This window comes from Pleuronectes platessa, chromosome 6, assembly GCF_947347685.1.
Source record: "Pleuronectes platessa chromosome 6, fPlePla1.1, whole genome shotgun sequence".
NCBI lineage: Eukaryota > Metazoa > Chordata > Actinopteri > Pleuronectiformes > Pleuronectidae > Pleuronectes > Pleuronectes platessa.
In genome coordinates this window covers 4,903,837-4,923,020 of record NC_070631.1, presented here as the reverse complement: position 1 = coordinate 4,923,020, position 19,184 = coordinate 4,903,837, and the positions used below count along the sequence as shown (strand labels likewise).

The 19,184-nt window shown below is 41.8% G+C and overlaps 4 protein-coding genes across 5 annotated transcripts in view; 2 read left to right on the top strand and 2 right to left on the bottom strand.

Annotated features, from left to right (window-relative positions):
* LOC128441881 (membrane-associated guanylate kinase, WW and PDZ domain-containing protein 1) overlaps positions 1–3,125 on the bottom strand; it is a 46,375-nt gene extending 43,250 nt beyond the window's left edge. Inside the window, 1 exon segment of the mRNA XM_053423999.1 lies at positions 2,895–3,125. Within this exon segment, the coding sequence (XP_053279974.1) occupies positions 2,895–2,977 (83 nt within the window). The 5' untranslated portion in view covers positions 2,978–3,125.
* A 1,913-nt stretch (positions 3,126–5,038) lies between these two features.
* On the top strand, positions 5,039–10,892 carry gpkow (G patch domain and KOW motifs). The gene is made up of 11 exons (XM_053425690.1): positions 5,039–5,252; positions 5,850–6,040; positions 6,959–7,104; positions 8,166–8,272; positions 8,560–8,767; positions 8,904–9,036; positions 9,483–9,654; positions 9,746–9,866; positions 9,971–10,040; positions 10,456–10,541; positions 10,647–10,892. Exons 1-11 carry the CDS (start codon positions 5,068–5,070, stop codon positions 10,770–10,772), a joined length of 1,545 nt encoding a protein of 514 aa, XP_053281665.1. The 5' UTR covers positions 5,039–5,067; the 3' UTR covers positions 10,773–10,892.
* An 8-nt stretch (positions 10,893–10,900) lies between these two features.
* Positions 10,901–15,195, bottom strand: pqbp1 (polyglutamine binding protein 1). The gene is made up of 7 exons (XM_053425725.1): positions 15,107–15,195; positions 13,797–13,864; positions 13,585–13,696; positions 12,988–13,088; positions 11,958–12,152; positions 11,803–11,860; positions 10,901–11,311 (listed from the first exon to the last, which is right to left on the bottom strand). The coding sequence occupies exons 2-7, from the start codon at positions 13,861–13,863 to the stop codon at positions 11,161–11,163; spliced, it is 684 nt and encodes a 227-aa protein (XP_053281700.1). The 5' UTR covers position 13,864; positions 15,107–15,195; the 3' UTR covers positions 10,901–11,160.
* A 4-nt stretch (positions 15,196–15,199) lies between these two features.
* Positions 15,200–19,075, top strand: timm17b (translocase of inner mitochondrial membrane 17 homolog B (yeast)). 2 transcript variants are annotated; one of them, XM_053425734.1, is made up of 6 exons: positions 15,200–15,248; positions 16,226–16,325; positions 16,410–16,473; positions 16,786–16,914; positions 17,003–17,113; positions 17,624–19,075. In XM_053425734.1, exons 1-6 carry the CDS (start codon positions 15,223–15,225, stop codon positions 17,680–17,682), a joined length of 489 nt encoding a protein of 162 aa, XP_053281709.1. In that variant the 5' UTR covers positions 15,200–15,222; the 3' UTR covers positions 17,683–19,075. The 2 variants fall into 2 exon arrangements, with proteins under 2 accessions (XP_053281709.1, XP_053281708.1); XM_053425733.1 differs by having other exon boundaries at positions 16,226–16,473.
* Positions 19,076–19,184: the final 109 nt, after the last annotated feature.

The window sequence follows — 19,184 nt, the reverse complement described above, 5'->3', positions numbered from 1 at the left end:
TAAGACATTCTGTAATGGTTTTGTTTTAATTAAAATATTTTAAACTCATCATTTCATAATCACTGTTGAAACTTTTAAAAACACACATCATTTAATAGGAAAGTATCACACAAACAAATTATTATTTTCATTATCACTGAATATGATCATTGTATTAATCATCTGCACATATATTAGGCCTTAATATGTTAAATTGAATGTAAGAAAAAGAACAAACAAATTCCCACCAAAATTACATAATGAACCTTGGACTTGGCTGCTCCTCTAGTTACAAAAGGTGATGACAACAAACCCTGAGGCTGAACTCATCACCTCCAACACTGAGCTCATCTCTTCACTAGAACCTGCAGTGAAGCACTTTGCTCCTAATCTCGCTGCATCTTCCCATGGGTGGAGTTGGAGTTTGGACCAAAACCGTGACAGCGACAGGGGGGGGGGGGGGGGGGGGGCAAAGCTTCCTGATGCTCACTCACTTTCAAATCTAGGGCACGGGAGTCATCATCACAAAACAAACAGCGGCAGATTTTTAAAAAAAATGAAAGATTAAGTGCTTGTGATTTTTGAAAAAAAAAAGAAGCATAAACAAGCACGGGAACATTTCCCTCCCTTAGAAACTCAATAACAAAAAAATCAATACATGAAAAAGCTGCTAAGAATATATATGGAATGAAAAGAACATTCGCATTCTCGGCACGGCATCGGTAAATCCAAAATCTATTCCATTGTGTGATTTTATAAAAGCGGCTCATGTTGTGACTGCACGCGGACGGACTTAATGTAAGATTACATCGGTGTTGGGCATTGGAGTGACACACACACACACACACACACACACACACAACCACACACACCTGAGAGGATAACACAGGCTCAGTGACGTCCCCCACTCAAAAGGTCAAGGCAGGGGGCGTGTTGTGTTGTGTACACTGAGCTCCTGTGCGTACTGCCACTGTGACAACAGGTCCTCTGACTCAATCTGCCACGATGCATTACACCCCCCCCCCCCCCCCCCCCCGCTGCGATCAGAGAGGAGCTCTCATCAGGAGGAGGGCGCAGTTTAATTAAACAGAGCAGATCAGCTCCTCAACAATGGCGGCGGGTACAGGGCAGAGAAATGAGAAAAAGCAGGGGGAGAAATTAGGGAAATTAGAAGTGGATGAGACAGAAAGTGGAGCCAGTGCCAGACTTGAAGGAAATTGGAGGGAGGGGAAAAAAGTGGGAATCAGCACAGAAGAGGCTGCAGTAACCTAATGAAAGAACGGTGGAAATCATAATAACAAAATGAATTATTCATAAGAAAGGGGAGGGGAGGTTCAATTCACTATAATGAACATTTTTGTGAGGTCAACGTTTAGTAACCTAAGCAGGCCTTCAAGTCTGTGTGCGAGTGTGTGTGTGTGTTTGTGTGTCTGTGTGTGTGAGAGAGATACTGCTGATTCAGTAGGGCTGGGTGAAGGTGACCCTCCGCTGCTCCTACTGCCTGTCTCACCACCTGATATCGATCCCGGTTGTCCCGCTCAGATCTGACTCAAGGATACATGGATTCATTGCCTTCTTGACATTTCAAATATGGCACTGTGTAAATTATATCTCTCCACACACTGTCATTGATTGGCTATTGATTTGCCACCTAGGCCCCGAGTCTAACCACTTAACAGCGGCTTATCCCGTCCAAATTAAATCTCAGAGTAGAAAAACTAGGCAGGGGCGTGAGGGTCCCGGCAGGTGCATGACATGGCGTTTGTTGATGTTGAAATTTTATGTCAGACTCCACGTGAACTGTTGAGAACTAAGAATAGAGCCGGCTACAACTGCAGAATCCAAATGCAGGAGCTTGGAGCAAAGGTTCGGAGCACAGATGGGAGAGTGTTCCTGCATAGCCCTGCCCTGTCAAGGGTAAACACACATCACAGGGCCCACACACACACACACACATGCACACTTGGTTTTTACCACACCTTAACACAGCAGCATGAATATGCATGATGCTGAAGGACACAGGAGGAACATAATTAGACAATCAGCAGTTCCCGGCTGACGTGAGTTACTACGACAGAGGAGAAATGCACCTCACTTCCTCCTGCTGTCTTGTTAGCGGGGACAGCCGAGTCGTGTTAGTTGCCTCGACATGCATTTCCACTTACTGGCTGTTCAAACTTGGACTGAGAACTGGAACAGTCCAACTCCACACGTCTCTTCTTCTCGTCCAGCGAATGAACGACCCATAATAACAGCGTAACCTTGACTGCACCACAAACCCAAAGACACGCACAGCGTTGTGTCAGGGTCGCACATCCATCACTTCCAAACAAGCTGCCTGTATCAAGCAGGGACACACCCATAAACAAACAGCAACAACACACACACTCACACACACACAGAGCCGCGGGGGCACACGTGCACGGCCCTGCACACGTGCATGCACACACACACCTGACTGTGAACTGCACAGAGTACATTCTGCAAGTCAGTGGGTTTCTTCTGGCTAAATGGGCACAGGTGCAGCGAACACGCTTTGCAGATTACACTCCTCGAGGCAATTTACAGAGCAGCAGATTGGTAAAGTGACGGAAAAAAGAAAATCACAGATTTACTAAAGGGTGTGAGGAAACTTTTCACACACACGAGCACACACCGAACCCACAAACACACACACACACATACACACCTGCTGTTGAAGAAGGTAAACTAATAATGACACTTATCCCCAAGATCTGCCAGCATCATCACAAAATTCTTCACACACTGTGGGACTGGTTTACATGCACACACTCTCTCTCTCTCCCTCACTCTCTTACACACAAACACACACATACACACACACGCACACACACACATACTTGGGTTACACAAAACAGAATCTCAAATTTCTCATATCTGGAGAGGATACTGACCTGCCTTGTCGCTGACACACACACATTCTCTTCAAGCAGTTCAGCCTTTCAAAGAGGATCCGTTTGAACGCGTCTATATACATTGACCCGACTGAGGTGACAATAATAAATAAGCCTGTAGTTAAATGATCACGAGTTGTGTGAATGTGGAAAAAGGAATTGAATTAGACGGTGCCACGGTGTCCCAAAGAAAAGTCAGGGAGGATGCGCACGGCTGACGGGATATTTGGACTCTCAGTGATGCTCTGAGAGCTGTGGTGATCTTGTAGAGAGGGAGAGAGGGAGAGAGAGAGGAGAGGAGAGAGAGGGGGAACACACACACACACACACAGACACACACACACACAAATCTGACAGCGCGTATGAATGTAGCAGCTGCTGCACTGCTGTGGGCAATGCAACACAAACAGAGGAGGAGGATGGATCCGTGTCACAAGTCAATGATCGGGACGAACTTGTGCAGAAAGAAAAGACAAAAGTCCTGCACTTTGATTCTGGCCATGAAGAAAATATCTTACCGTCATGCTCTCTCTCTCTCTTTCTCTCCCTCTATCTCTCTATCTCCTCGTCAGATCCGACTAGTCCTCGTGCAGCAGACGGAGCAGGTTAATTATTGGCAGATGCATGATGTGGTGGTTCCATCATAGCAGCTGATATAAAGAGAGAGAACCGTCGGAGTCGGTGCTGCGCTCCGGGGCGGAGGTGTCACTGAACTGCAGCCGCGGTGCTTCCAGGGCGCAGAGCCGCGGATCAGATTAAAGCCTCCGGTCTGTCCAGCAGGAGGAAGGACACAAACAAACAAAGTGCGGTTATATAGGTTAATGTCGCTCCATGTAAAACATGCACTTAAGCGCCCAGGGAACAATGATTACAGAGCAGAGGGGCGGTTTAACCTGAGAAGTTCAGAGGAGGCGGAGGGGAGGGAATAGAAAGAGTTAGAAGTATCCGCCCCTTCCACCTGCAGCAGCACTTCTCCATCAGGAGGCAGCATCACGTTCAAACTGGCTCCTCCACACTTCATGTGCACAGATCCACTTCCAACGAGGTCACAGGGGCAGATATTGATGTTATGATGTTTAAAGTTTAGTTTAGATCAAACTTTAATGGGGGAAATGGGCCCCACTGGTTGAGAACGTGTTCCAGCTACACCTCTTCACATGTCTATGGTGGCTCTGAGGAAACACACTCACAATAATGAAAACTCAACATTAAAAAGACACTTCATAACACAAATAGAAATGCTTTACACAAATGACTTTACAGAAAACATTATTTTATTTTTTTTGTGTTATCTGCAAATGTGATTTAGCAATGGCCCCAAGGGACGTTGTACATACCAGTTAGGACACATCAATGATATCAATGATTATAATTATAATGATAGTAATAATAATAATGACAGAAGAGGGAGAAAGGAATTCTGGTAGTTGTGGTTTTCTTTCCCTGCTTTTGATTCACTTTGATTCACCCTGGGTCGCGAATGACTACAATTTACGTCATGAGTCAGGAATTAAAGCTACAATGACCTGATAGCAGAGTGTGGATTAGAGATATTTTATAAACATAATTTTATTCGAATGAACAGTGAAGAGGCCAAACGGGTTAAAGATAACTGTTTACAAATACTTACACATAAATGGAAATTATATGCATGTCGTTGATAATGATCTTTAATATAAAACGTTTGAAATTCCTTGTCATATTAAGTGTTGTAAGATGATTGACTCGTTACAGCTTTCATCAATTTGACACTGATTGGTATTGTTGAATTATATTCCATTTAAAAACACTAAAAATTGTTAAATGTTATTTTCAGGCATTTTGCGTAATTTCATTGGATATTAAAAACATTGTAGGTCATGTATCATTATCAACGACGTGCATATAAGTGTATATATCTGTAAACATTTATTTAAATACTTCTAAACTGTATATTTGTATATTTAAACCATATTATTTATTGGTCTTTTCACTGTTCATTAAAATATTAAAATAAACTAAGATCTTTATCAAACATCTCTAATCCACAGGTTGTACCTTTAATTTCTGACGCATGATGGGAGTTGTAGTCTTTCGCGATCCGGCGGGAGGGGGCGAATCACAGGCGAGGGAAAGAAAACAACAACTCCCAGAATGCCTTTCTCTCCGTCCTCTTGTCGCTTACCAAACAAACATGGCGTCGCACTGGGAAGACACAAGCGCCGCTGCCGCTGAGGAGCAGGGGGAGAAGAAAACCGCCTCGGTGTCGTTTGGTTTCACCAAAACATTCAATAAATTTAAAGTTCCCGCCGCTGACGCGTTGAACAGCAAGGAGGACAAAGATTTCCTCACCGTCATCGATAAAAACGAACTTCACAGGTAAGCTTCGTATGCTAATGCTAACTGATGTTTAGCTAACTAGCGTTTCCTTTGATCTCCCTGTCGAAATGAGTAAGAGTTGATCATATTAATAACAGTTAGTGTTGTCATTTAGTATACGTACGTGCGACATTCAACTCATGTAGATATATTGTTTGTGAAGCGGAGTGGATGCTGGTGAGGTTTAAAGTTAGGTTCATTCATATGTTTATGTGAATTTAGAAAAAGAAAATTACAGTGTTAACAGTTAAGTTATGTATATATTTATGTTTGCAAAAGTTATATACCTAGTTATACATTTCAATCTTGACATTAGCATCGTAAGAAGAGGCGTACTGCTGTGTTGAATCTGCCTCTGTGCTTCTTTTTAAATGTACTTTAGTCTGAGGCCTTTCTGGCGTCCTATTGGTTAGTTCAGTCACGTGACAGTGACATGCAGGAAGTGTGTGTTGTTGCTGTAGTTGACCAGTGTGGAAAAAAAGTAAAGTGCCGCTCAGAAAGTGTTTCGTCTCCATCCTGTTGCTCCTTCACATTAGGAGTGATCCAAATCGAGCCCTCACCCTACACTAGCTGGCTAACATGTCGCTGTCGTTACAGTTCAAAACAAACAGAGAAGACCAAGGAGCTCATCATCCCTCTGATCCAGAAGAACCGCTGGCACAGGCCGGACCGAGCGGGACAGAGCGAGGAGAGCGGAGTCAAAACAGAGGAGAGCGGAGTCAAAACACAGGAGGCGAGCGGGGAGAAAGACTCTGTGGAGTCCCTGGCTGTCAAAGAACTTATCGAGGGTATGCTGATGTTCAGTTTCTGCCGGGCACGATACAAATGTGTAAATTTATTGGAGAGAATGGAGAAAATGCATCGTCAGCAACCAATCAATCGAATTCTATTTTTAGATTTACTTAATTGATCCCAAGGGAAATTTAGGCATCCTGTATCACACAAAACAGTCGAGGGGTAGAATATGTGAGAAGGCGTATTGAATATCAAGCAGTCTGAAACAAAAATAGACATTTAATCTCATCTTATTGAAACAACAATAAATAGTAAAAAGGCTTGGTGACATCGTGTTCCCCTATCTGTTCAAATATAATGCTTTTTTGTACTTGAAGTGAACTACAGGAAGAGTGGGTGAAGCATCCTGAACAAGATCAGAACAATTCCTAAATGGCTACAAATAGTGTTTTTACCAAGTACTGACATAGTAGAGTGCCCTCACTTTTGTGTGTCACATCCTCTGGAATATGTATTTTGAAGGCAGGAAGAAAATCTCCCAGTGCATCAACACTTGAAGATATTTTCGCCCCTAATCTCTGGAGTAGTTTACCTTTTTAATATCAGAACCGCTCAGATCCTAGAATAGCGTTATAACCAAGTTATAATCCTTGATTTTATCTGTCCAATATTTTAATACTGAGTGGTTTATGATGTTCACCTTTGTTTTTCTTTTACATTTTACATTTATTCTGTTATTCTACTTTTTATCAACTTATCTCTGTTTAATACCTGTTTAGCAGGTTTGTTGTTTTATAGGTGCTATATAAATTATGACTCTAAATTACTTAAAGATCAGTGGAATATGTTATCATGCTCAAACGGTTTTATACAACAATGCATGTAAGGCGTGGTTTGATGTTTTAGTTGTGTACTTGGTTTTCCTAGTAGCTCTCTTAACAATGCTCCCTCATACCTCTATGAATTTGTAGATTCACGGAGGCAGCTTGAAAAGTGGGAGAATGGCCCCCAGACACAAACTGACCCGAATCTCAGCATCCCCTTGTTGATGCTAAACAAAGTGCCCGAGGGCTTTGAGGACAGAGACCACGTAGAGGGGGAACTCCGGCCTGAATCCGTAAGTACCAACACACGGGCAGATATTTTCTCCGGTCTTCAGTCGAGTTGGTTCTCGTTCAGTCGTTGGATCAGTAAAGATTCTTGTGCTCTGCAGTGTTGAGAGTTTTAAGAAACATTTGAAGTGGAATCAGAGGATTGGTTGTCACAATTGGAAAAGAAAAAATATATACATATACAAAAGCAAGATCACATTGATTCATTAGATCAGATAGAAGAAGTGAATTAACTGGCCAATGAATTATCGTTAAGGGTTTTCGTTTTTTAAGTTAGAACCTTTATTTTGTTGTATTATGTTCATCATGAAATACCATGTTATCATGTAAGTACACTTACCTAAACAACAGGGACATGCATATTGGTTGTATTTAGTAATCTTTCTTCTGCCTTGCTCAAATGCAGTGGTAATAGATATTTGAGCAGGGAGGCCAAGCCACTTATAAGATGTCTGGTAGATGGGCTACTTTGAGTCAGATATTGAAATTTGAGTGAGTGAAGTACGACTGAGAACAACAAGGCCCTGTGTGCATTTACACTCCTTTGCATATGTGAGGGTACAGAGGACTTCTTCAGTACAGTAAGGCCTTGGTGGAAGTCAGGGGTCAGCATTCTCCCCAGAGACATGCAGTCGACCAATCGTACTTCTTTCTGGTCCCTCTCATCAGAGGCCTCTCACGCCTCGTCACTGTCATCCCATGTCTGCTCTCACTCACTGTAGATGTGCCTGTCAGAACAGGAGAGTCAGGGGAAACCTCCTCACTCTGGCCCCTGGCTCATTTTAATGCAGTCTAGCCTGCGACAGTGGCCTCTCAGCTTCCCTCAGAGGGGAAGCCGTCAGCAGAGAGATGAGCAGAGCCACTGCTCTGATGAGGATTGCTGCCTGGTCACTTTGATCAGCCTGATCCGAGGTCTGACAGCCTGAATCCAAAAGCCTGAGTCAGACCAACATCACAAACTGCTTCTGTGCCACAGACAGTTTTTGTGTTTCTTAACTCGGATATTACATAAGTTTAATTACAAGTGTACAATTGAATATCTTATGTCAATGCTTTTGTCCGTCAGTCAACAGAGGCAGACTATGAGAGCATTCCTGTTGCGGCTTATGGAATCGCCATGCTGAAGGGGATGGGATGGAAAAAAGAGGAAGGCATTGGCCGCACCTTCAAACAGTAAGTAACAAACTGACCCCCTGCTTTGTCACCGCCAATCTTTATCTAACATAACCATCAATGAGCACCACTGTGGAGTTACAACACTTTACTTTAAGCCTTACAAATATGAGGATTTGCTACTTCTCACATATTTATATAATTTTGGTTCATTGGATCTTTCATGCTTCACCATCTTAATCTCACCCTCTAAACTAAAGCTGTTTCCATCTTTAACCTCTTCCACATCCTACACATGAGCTGGACCCGTTTATTGTTTGAATGCTGATGTTTCCCGTCTGCTTCAGGGATGTGAAGCCAATCGAAAGCAAGCTGCGTCCGAGAGGTTTGGGTCTTGGTGCCGACCGTACACAGATACAGGATCTGGAGCCCACCAGACACAAGCGACCCCCCAAGCCAGGCGAGGAGCGGGAGAAGGAGGAGGAACAACTAAAGATGGTTACCGGGGGCTGTGTGCTGGTGGTGTCAGGGGCCCATAAGGACCTGTATGGGAAGGTACGGTGAATCTAAAATGTCTGTTGCCTCTCAACACGCATCCCCAGAAACAGAAGAAAGATATTGCATCACTACTTCTTATTTATTTGAATGGGTTTCTCTGACTTCTTTCATAACTATTTTCCATGTGCTGCAGATTGAAGGCGTCGATCCCGAAAACGCTCGAGTTGTGGTGAAGCTGGCGATCGGTGGCAAGACTGCGACAATCAGCCAGCACGCTCTTAAAGTGATTGAGCGTAAGGAATACGACAAATACAGCAAAGACCTGAGTGAGTAACTTTGAACAAATGAAACAGTTTTCTCACACTCACAGAAAAACTGAAAATTAATAATAAATAAAGATAAAATGCAAGAAAAGAAAAAGGGATTTGCTCTTCTCAAAGTAAACATGAATGTTTGCTAGATATGTAATGTTCCTTTGTTCTATGTTAGTACATTTTTTATTTTTAAGTTTGGGACTGTTCTTCAAACAAAGCTTCTTCAATATATCAGCCTCGGAGCTTTGGGAATCTGTAATGATAATTTTTCTTCTATTTATAGAACAAACACTTACCTGAGAAAATAAGTGGCAGATTAATCTTTAATGAAATGATTGACTGCGTTAAACAGGGTATCCTCAAGGGGCACTGCTTGATTGACTTCCCACACTAAGAATAACAAGTTTGCACATTTTTACTTAATGTCATACTGGTAACACTGTTTATCCTCTGACAAGGTCGCCTGGGTAAGGCTCACAAGGAGAAGGAGAAGGAGAAAGAGAAGGAGCGAGAGAGACGAGAGGAGAAAGACAAGCGAAGTAGTGGAGACGATGTAAAACACAAGTCTGCAGAGAAAGATGGAGGAAAAGATGACAGGAAGAGGAAACACAGGGAATCAAGTCCAGACAGGTACATTTCCACTTAATTTTTTGAATTTCAAAATCTTGGTCAATGTCTTCTCGGCGTAAACTAACTGTACATTTGTTTTTCCTCTCCCCAGAGAGAAGCCTTCGTTTAAAGAACCGAGGCGGCCTCCTGCTCCCCGCTCCTGGCTCCAGAGAGACTTGAAAGTTCGCTTTATAGACAAAGCTTTCAAGGGCGGCAAGTACTACAACTCAAAGGTACTAGAGGGCAGACAAATTCTTGACAGGTCACAGAAAATCCCAGTTTGAACCATTATAAATGTTGTGTTTCTGTTTTAACACCAGTGTTGTTTTTCTTCCAGATGTGTGTGGAGGATGTTGTGACACCCACCACCTGTGTGTGTCGAACTGAAGAGGGGAGACTGCTAGACGGTGAGTCATTAGTTCCATCTCAGCCTCTCTCGGTGTTAGTTCCCGTTTTCCCTTTCTCCGCTGACTTTATATCCGCTAATTAGAATTTTGTACAAGAACTGTGAAGTGCAAATTGTGTTTATTTTTACACTACATCTGGCAAACAAGGTGTTACAGTGACGAGCCAGGTTCTTCCTATTTGATCAAAGCTGAGGCAGTAGTGCTGATGTGAGGACTACACAGATTATGTGGTCTTAACATCCAGGTTCGATGGAGGTTAAGACATGTTTTTTTTATTTGCTTTGTCATTAAGAGTTAAATTACAATATCCTTACCTCCCTAAAAAATAATCATTAGAGAGCATTAGAAATGTTCTTTGGTGCTCGGGAACTTATCAATTCTGAGGTGAATCTCATTCTGTCTCTTCATCCAACAGATGTGAAGCAGGACATGCTGGAGACCATTGTCCCAAAAAGGGACGATGAGGCTATAATGGTCGTACTGGGTGAACACAGGGGTCAGGTGAGCCATGGATCTTCTGGATCATCTTTCCGGTAGTTTACTGATTTAATGATGTTAATCTGATTTCATATTTGCTTATGGCTGTGTTTACCTTTGTCTGTTCAGGTCGGACATATCCTCCAACGGGAAAAGAACAAGTGCAGAGCGATAGTTCAGCTCGATCGAAACGAGCAGGTGTTCACACTGGACTATGATTCCATGTGTCATTATGTAGGAGCAACCGACCAATGATCCACTGACTTTGATTCAAGTATCATTTCTTTTTCGTCTCCCTAAATGTGGACTTTTGAAATATTCAGAGAAATGTCAAAACTTTTAATGCAATGTTGTAATAAAACAAATTCAAAAGCAGCAATGAGTCATTTTCACAGTCATCTTTAGATTTATTAGCAAATGGTGCCCAATAGTTGTTCTAATAACAAGAGGGGGGGGGCAATCTTCAGGTGATATAAAAACATATTTACAGCTACTCGACAAAAGTATAAATGCCCCCAGTTTCTGACCCGTTACACTTATTTCACAATGGAAAGAAAAAACTTAATGAAAAGGGCTATCAGTCATTAATGTAAAGATGGGAGCAAAGCAAAGAAGAGCTGCGTCCTGGTCCTGGGACAGAAGCTCATTCCTTGGGTATTTTGTTGGCTGCGTTAGCCCGAAGCACGGCTCCTGGACTCGGGTACGGCCGCTGCTGGAACAGGGGCCCTGCCGCCGTGGTGTCTGCACCCGTCTTTGCTTCGTTACGCTTGGGCAGCCCGGTGGACCACGACCCCCTGTGGAGAGGAACGCTTGTTGTAATAAACAGTTGGACTTGTTTTGTTTTTTAATGTCTTCTAAAGGTTCACGCCACCAATAAAGAGTTTAATGGGACGTGATTAGTTTGACTCCGATGGTGGGAACGATGTCTTCTGTGTCTCTGGGGGAGCTTTGTCAAGTTTGTGAAAAAGATGATTGATTTTGGAGAGATGTGCTTATGTATAACCAAAAGCCTGCAGTAAAAATAAGGACGTTTGGTGTTTAGTTTATCAAATGAAAACATGAGTTATGTTTATGGGAAATGTAGGAGCCTCTGGTTTTCCAAGCTGAATCCATATGACTGTTACACCTGCTCATAAATCTTGTGTCCTCTGAATGAAGCTTTCTACGTTGTAACTTTACATTCGATTATTAAAAATTACAAAATGGAAACAAAGTTTGTTTGAGATTTTTTCCACCCCACGTTGGAGTGACCTTTTCATGACTGTCTATACTGTAGTGTAAATACCTCGGAGCATCAGAATAAGCACTTGGATCCATGGGGTCCATCTCGTCTTCTTTTCTACCTGAAAGACAAAGATATTGTGTGTAACCTCCATTCATAGAAAAAAAAAACATTGGTTTGAAAATGCTTGTGTAGTATATACCGGATGTAAACGTTACCTCTTTTGTTCTTGCTGTACGGTGCGGCGTCCTCCCTCCTCGGCTTCCTTCTGTCTCTGTCCCTCGCCTCGTCCCTCTCGCGCTCTCTCTCCCTCTCCCGTTCTCTTTCCCGCTCTCGCTCTCTATCCAGCTTCTCGAACTGCCTCTCGATGGTTTTTTCTTTTTCTTCTCCTCCTCCTCCTCCTCCTCCATCAACTAGACAAAGACAAAAACAAATTAATAAAAGCCGGCTGTCGCAAAATAAACTATTGCCAAAGTTTGGCAGAAAACAAACTGCATTCTGAGATTAACTTGCAAAAATGATCATACCTGCAATGATTTCTGATGTCGCAGGTGACAGGACATCAACTAGGATCATTAATCAGATCAACTTATAGATCAATAAACAGTTTTACAGTTGGGTGAACATACCAATGGAAGCCAAGCATTCATGGTAAATGACCCTTTGACATTTTAGGGGACCCTGCAGAGGCTGTGCCAATGTAAATCTGCTGGACTCCACATAACCTACAGAACATTTAAACGGTCCTAACATACTTTAAAGCGGCTCCTCCCCTCACCCAAGCAAAGCGTAAATACTCTGCATTGTATTTGCTCCTCCGTGAATGAATTACTGCCCTTGACCTGTCCAACCACATCAATTTACATGGTGCCAAAATGAATTTGTGAGAGTGCGGACAAGTCTCCAGAGTCATCACATCTCAGTTGAGTCAGTCCCGTGGCAAAGAGAAGACTCAACAGTGTGCTTCAGATACATCCCCTCATTCACATGCACCAGCACCCCCCTAGGTTTCCTGTGTTTTAACCAATAACAACCAGCTTACTCTGTGTCAATATTGACAGAAAAAATGTCGGTAAAGCTGACATGATCATATTTATATAGTGAAGGTGAGTCTAAATCCCTCCCGACACCACCCCTCACTTTAACCACATCTGGAAGATAAACTTCCTGCTGCAACTGGAAAAACTCGAGGGAGTCGTCCTCCACTACGTCATCTTAGCAGAGTGCAGAGGCTTTATAATGTCATACCTCTTATCTTCTTGGCAGCCTTCGATACCACTGCAGATGGGTCATTTGGGGACAGCCAGGCCACCAAATCTGTCTCCACATTCCAGTAATAAGGAAGACCACTAAAGGTTTGAAGGATAAATAAAAACAACACATGAGTTTGCAGCAAGAAAGTCATGAATGACCTAATTCATGATAGTAAGTTGGAAAGTGATTGATTTAATTAATTTGATGGTTAAAATAAACGGTCACGTGTAATAATAGTATAATCATGAAACAGAATCTTATTTCCCACAAAACTAAACTATATAATCATAAACGCATATATGGCTGCAGAGTGGCAAAGCTAACATAACCATGAAATAGCTCAAAAAAGTTTTAAACGTCTGCTAATGTAAATGTTGTTTTATCAAGTTTCCTTTCACATAAACTGTAACAGGTTGATGTTTCTGCATAATACAATTATTCTGCTGTGTTTAACCCAATAATAAAAGCACCTGAGCAGTGACAGATATTATTGGACTTCAATCTTTTGAAACTATCACAAAGGAAAAATGTTAACTTTGTATATGTATAGACTGACAGTAAAAACAAATTTTAGAAATGGAGTTTACATACCAAGCAGTGTCAAACACTTTGTACCAGTTCGGAGGAAGATTCTCTACTCTGCCCGCTTCGTAATCTACGTTGTTGTCATCGTAATCTTCAGCAATAATCTCCTCATCTACCTCTGGTGGAATAAGAAGATAAAAGTTATTATAAGACACAAAAAATGTATGAAGCATATGAAAGAGATGTATGAAGGGCGAGAGAAGAGGGTTTCCTGGTACCTTGATCCGACTGTCTCACAATCCCTCTCTTGGCCAAGCGGGCCAGCAGTGCCGCAGGTAGAGGCATCCTGAAACACAGAGAGAGGGGGGGGGGGGGGGGATGTTATCTACTGGCTTTTTAAAACATATATACAGCTAGTACATGAGCATAATAAGGAAAGCAAAAATCATATTGGACTGACAGTAAACATTATTTTCAGCTCTTTGTACCAAGTATTCATTACAAACCCAAATACTATGTGCTTGTATCTCCAGCTGGTTTTTTAATTTAATATAATAAATGTGATTTTTACCTCAAACCACAATGTGCTAATATGTTTTCATCAGTATTTATTTGTTTACACGAAAAGTACTGAACCGGTTTTCCATGAAAATAGCAACTCAGTGAAGAACAAATAAAATTTGGTGCAGATCCAGATCAGAATTTAATTTTCCTTAACATGGTGAGAGGCTTTTCTACAGTTTGTAGATTTTCCCAGATAACAAGTGATGGATCTTGATTAAAAAACCTCAGGCATGTTTAGGGGAATGATGAGTTTGTGCAGTTTTGTGCAGATCCAAATAAAAATTCAGATCATGTCAATTTGAATTTGGTTTCATAAGAACACTGCTGGTCCTTGGCGCAGACTCTAGTTTGTCATATAGTACAGTAAATTGATTATCATACAGATTTATTCAGACAAATTAGTAAACTAAAGACACTCTGTGGCCTCAGGTTTTTACATTAACAGTTTTTTAACACATCTTCTGGCCTGTTGGTCGAACAGTGTCTCAACTGGACTTTTAATCACGACCCACCGCAAACTGTGGTATTGAAGCGATTCTGTGCATTTTCACAGAGATTTCCCCAAAACATAAAACGTGTGATGCAGAGTCTGAAGCTCCTATGGGTTCGTAGCAGGAGGCTTTTAACCTGCACTTCTCCTGATGTGGTTTTAATGTCACGGAACCAGCAGCTTCCCCCTGAAGCTGTGGACCTGAAGCTGTGGACCAGAAGCTACTTCCAGCCTCCTGTCCTCCTTTGTGTCTCCTGGTGAAACGTGTCTGTGATTGTTTGGTCTTTTAATCATCGTCAATTCCATCTGCTCGAGTTTTGAGTTTGAACAACTATGTATTTTTAACAATAAAGAGGTGGATCCGTGAGACATGTGAGGTTTGATTGAACCAAACTGCATCAGACTCGGAGACTCGGGGCTCACAGCTGAACAAATAACCCCGCAAACACACGTGTGTGTCCGGCAGAAAACACACAAACAACAAACCCACAGTTTCTATGTGATAATAATGAGTTAAAAGCGTTTTCTCTTCACCTGGTTCAGGAGAATAAGACCCAACGAGTGGACGACGCGACTTTCAACCAAAACAGCAGGACCGGGCGGCGCGCTGAGATGACGTCACGTAGCTCTCGTTGACGACGACAACAAACATGGAGGAATATGCCCGCGAGCCCTGGTGAGATTAACACCTTTAATTTCCCTACTTGTTCAGAAACACCGAGCCTCGGTCTCTGTGTGTGTTTTTAATAACTTGTACCGGAGTCAGTGGGAGTAGATTTAGCCTGTTAGCATGTTAGCTTAGTGCAGGAGATGGAGCTGGGGTCAGTTTGTCCACAGAGGAACAACTGTCAGATCCAACACTATTTAATGTAAATATAGTGACAGTGTAGTAAACAGAATACAAATACATCAAACATTCTACTTTACATGTCAGTTATATTGCTATGGGACTGTTATTATATACATTTCATTAGAAAATTAGTGTGGAGAGCTGGGAACTTGTAGCTCGATGTGTAGTTTACTGTGTGTTAAAAAATCTGTAAACGTGTAGTGTGTGTAGTGTGATGATATTTGTATGTTGATTGTTACTGTGGAAGTGTACAGAGGTTTATAGTTGTGTACAGAGACTTGTAAATGTGTTCACAAACCTGTACATGTCTACAGAGAGTTATACATGTGTACACAAAAATGTAAATATGTACTGAGATTTAATAATGTGTACATATGCCTGTGGATGCATAAACGTACATTTTACTGTGTACACAGAGTTATAAAAGTGACTCATAGATGTGCACACAAACCTGTATATGTATACAGAGATTTATAAATGTGTAGACAAACCAGTCAATGTGTTCTCGAATGAGTTTTGTAGACAATCTGTGGATAAGATGGCTTAGGCAAAAATATTGATCATCTATTGAATATCTAAATCACTGTGTTAGCACAATGTGAACTGAACTGTAATTACACCAATTTTCTCTCTGCAATTATCGGGATTAGGTTTTTTTGTGCAGACATTCCTCCGCATTGAATGTTGTATGATTACATTTACACATTCCACATTACAATACACATCCCACATGACAGAGTGGAGGTGTTTATGCTTTTCATGCTTATATTAACATCCTTGCTCCTCTTGATGTCTGCCTGTAGTCCGTGGAGGATAGTGGACGACTGCGGAGGGGCCTTCACCATGGGTGCAATCGGTGGAGGGGTGTTCCAGTCAATCAAGGGCTTTCGTAACGCCCCTGCAGTGAGTTCAGAACATTGTGGGTTTTGCTCTGTGAATCACATCTGGTTTCCAAAGGCAGAACTGAACAGTGCTCTAATGTTTCAGGGTGTCGCACACCGACTGAGAGGGAGCGCCAACGCAGTGAGAGTAAGAGCTCCACAGATTGGAGGTGAGGAGGTGGTTTGTTGTAGCAGCGCTGATTAAATGTTAACTTTACATCAAAACCTAAAACAGCAGCTTCAGCAAGTATTCAGAATCCTTCACTATTTACACACGCTGTAGTGTACTATATATTTAATTTACTATGATAGTTTTGCCATTTTGGGCTATTAATCTACACTCAATAAACTGAAAAAGTACAAATATAAAGTCATGGTCAGGGTCAGCTTGGTGTTGGTCTGATTTTACCCATTAACACAATGAAGTGTGCATTAATGAGGCAGTCTAGATACTCACAGGTTTGTTTTTGGTGGTTCTACAGGGAGCTTTGCTGTGTGGGGGGGTCTCTTCTCCACAATTGACTGTGGTCTGGTTCGCGTCAGAGGGAAAGAAGACCCCTGGAACTCTATAACAAGTGGTGCGCTGACTGGAGCTATCCTGGCAGCGCGCAGTAAGAACAAGCCCATGAAGTCGTACTGATCTTACCGATGAGCTTGACACCACCTCAGTAACACCACCTTTTGTGTTCTTGTCTCCAGGTGGGCCCTTAGCCATGATGGGCTCTGCCATGATGGGAGGGATTTTGCTGGCTCTCATTGAGGGTTTTGGGATCCTCCTCACCAGATACACAGCGCAGCAGTTTCAGAATCGTAAGTGAAGCTGCAGAAGTATGGCCACAGTTAGCTAACAATGTTTAATTTAATTTCTCATTTATTATACATTAATAATAATATAAATCTGCAAATGTTTTGTGAGGAAAAGAGAATTGCACGGTTTACCAGGTCCATGAATTACAAGTGATTTCTGAACAATAAAATACATCAGCTCAAACTTGGCATTAAATCCATCCCAGGTTATCATAAGATCTCATTGTGATGCACTGTCAGTGTCGGAATCTACTCGCACATAAACGCACTGAATGAAAAGGTTAAACATTTTCTCTGAGACTTTTCTGCGAAATGATGGAAATCAATAATTGGAGAATTGGATGTAACAGTCTGAGAAAAGGTTAGCACATCAAAAGATTAATTCAGCAGGAGACACTGACATGGCAGGTGTGGAGAAACTTCATATATCATGGAAGACAATGGGCCACCACAAAAACCTGAACCTGACATAACCGACTTGTTTGTGTTTTCCTCTTTCTCCTTCTCCTGCAGCTTCTCCCTTTGCAGACGACCCGAATCAGTTGCCTCCAAAAGATGCAGCACAAGTGTAGGGAATGTTAAGGAATGAGAGCAGCTGTGAACACAGGGAGTCCCACCACAGAGTAGCAGGGACACCGAGGTACTACAGCAGGTATCAGGTGGAGATACTGGTCACTACAGTGGTGTCAAGTAGTAGCACTTCAGGTTTTATACCTCAGGAACAAAGTACTGTGAGTTCTAGTTTTAAGTGAGTGTTTATGTGAGCGAGGATCCTTCTGACAAACCTCTTGTTTGCACCTGCAGCATCTCATGCAATGTTTTTATGCATCATTGGTTGTTGTCACTTACCTGTGACCTCTTTGAGTTCAATGTGCAATTCTGAAATGTATTGACCCAGTTTGATCAGTTTGAACATATGTTGAACAAGAATCCAAAGATTTTAGAACTGTTTTCATAGATGTATTCAACTTTAAAGTTATTGTTTAAATGGCTGATATGTACAGAAGTAGTTATGTGTGTGAGTAGTACAATTTATTCAGTGAGGTTTTACCATTGAGAATTGTATTCTGGTACTATATTAGTATTACATTAAGCCCCATTAAGGGGGTGGAGGATGTTGTTTGGCACTGAAACTTTTCAAAAAGGATATTAAAGAAGCAGATCCTGTGAACATGTGATGTTTATTAACAAATAATGTACGACAACAAAAAGGCAAAATGAACTCTGAGAATTCCAACTAAACTAAATCATTCTAGTAAAAAATTATAATTCTATTGACTGGCATTTACCAACTTAGCCTCATCTGCCCTGGTAAGCAGAGGATGAGCTAAGCAGAGAGATAACTCCACCACATGATTGCATCAATCAGATTATTTAGGGAAGCTGCAAATAATGATCGATTGACCAAAGAGAAACATTTGAATAAAGGAAGATGGGGCCTCATGAAAAGTTGAGTTTGTTCTCACATGTTTTCTGTGAGTCTATGTCAAAGTTTGAATTATATATCAACGGAGACAATCAATGCAAACAGTGTTTTTAAATCACTTGTGCGCATAAGTCGAGTCTTAGCTATAAAAAAAGCTCATTCCTGTTTTTGTTTGCGCTTCCCCCCCACCCACCGACAGCTTCTTAACTTTGAGCAAATATTATCTTCACATGCTGGAATGGAGTTTGTTCAAGTTATGTCTGTGAAAACTGCTGAGTTGAAGGTCCTGGCTCAGTTCACCTTGTTTTTTTTCAAGCACCCGTCTTCTCTTTGATCGCTGCTTTATCCATCAGGCACTTTTTGACCCCCCCGTCTCTCTGCTCTCTTTAAGCGTCTGCCTCGGCAGGGAGACGGGGCAGCACAACCCAGTGTTTCACTGTCAAACTATGTATAGAGAGAATTTCTATTTTGTGTATCGTGTTAATGTATTTATCGTGCAGAAGTTGATACTAACAATAAAGGCATCACATATTCTTGAAGGTTTTGATTTGTTGTTTTCTTTATTTGTCACGGTCCTGGTTTTTGAAAGCTTAAAGTTGAGGTGAGTGATAATAACAGGGAAAATTTTGCACATTATCTACTGTTCAT

What these genes read in the sequence shown, in the direction of transcription:
- timm17b (XM_053425733.1), top strand. Translation starts at nt 15,223, where the DNA reads ATGGAGGAATATGCCCGCGAGCCCTG. An exon ending in AAGAGCTCCACAGATTGGAG is followed by an intron (nt 16,474 to 16,785) that starts GTGAGGAGGTGG and finishes GTGGTTCTACAG; the next exon opens with GGAGCTTTGCTGTGTGGGGG. An exon ending in AGCTATCCTGGCAGCGCGCA is followed by an intron (nt 16,915 to 17,002) that starts GTAAGAACAAGC and finishes TCTTGTCTCCAG; the next exon opens with GTGGGCCCTTAGCCATGATG.
- pqbp1 (XM_053425725.1), bottom strand. Translation starts at nt 13,863, where the DNA reads ATGCCTCTACCTGCGGCACTGCTGGCCCGCTTGGCCAAGAGAGGGATT. An exon ending in GGCTGCCAAGAAGATAAGAG is followed by an intron (nt 12,153 to 12,987) that starts GTATGACATTAT and finishes GTCTTTGTCTAG; the next exon opens with TTGATGGAGGAGGAGGAGGA. An exon ending in GTACAGCAAGAACAAAAGAG is followed by an intron (nt 11,861 to 11,957) that starts GTAACGTTTACA and finishes TTTGTCTTTCAG; the next exon opens with GTAGAAAAGAAGACGAGATG.
- gpkow (XM_053425690.1), top strand. Translation starts at nt 5,068, where the DNA reads ATGGCGTCGCACTGGGAAGACACAAGCGCCGCTGCCGCTGAGGAGCAG. An exon ending in GGGAACTCCGGCCTGAATCC is followed by an intron (nt 7,105 to 8,165) that starts GTAAGTACCAAC and finishes TTTGTCCGTCAG; the next exon opens with TCAACAGAGGCAGACTATGA. An exon ending in AGGGAATCAAGTCCAGACAG is followed by an intron (nt 9,655 to 9,745) that starts GTACATTTCCAC and finishes TCCTCTCCCCAG; the next exon opens with AGAGAAGCCTTCGTTTAAAG.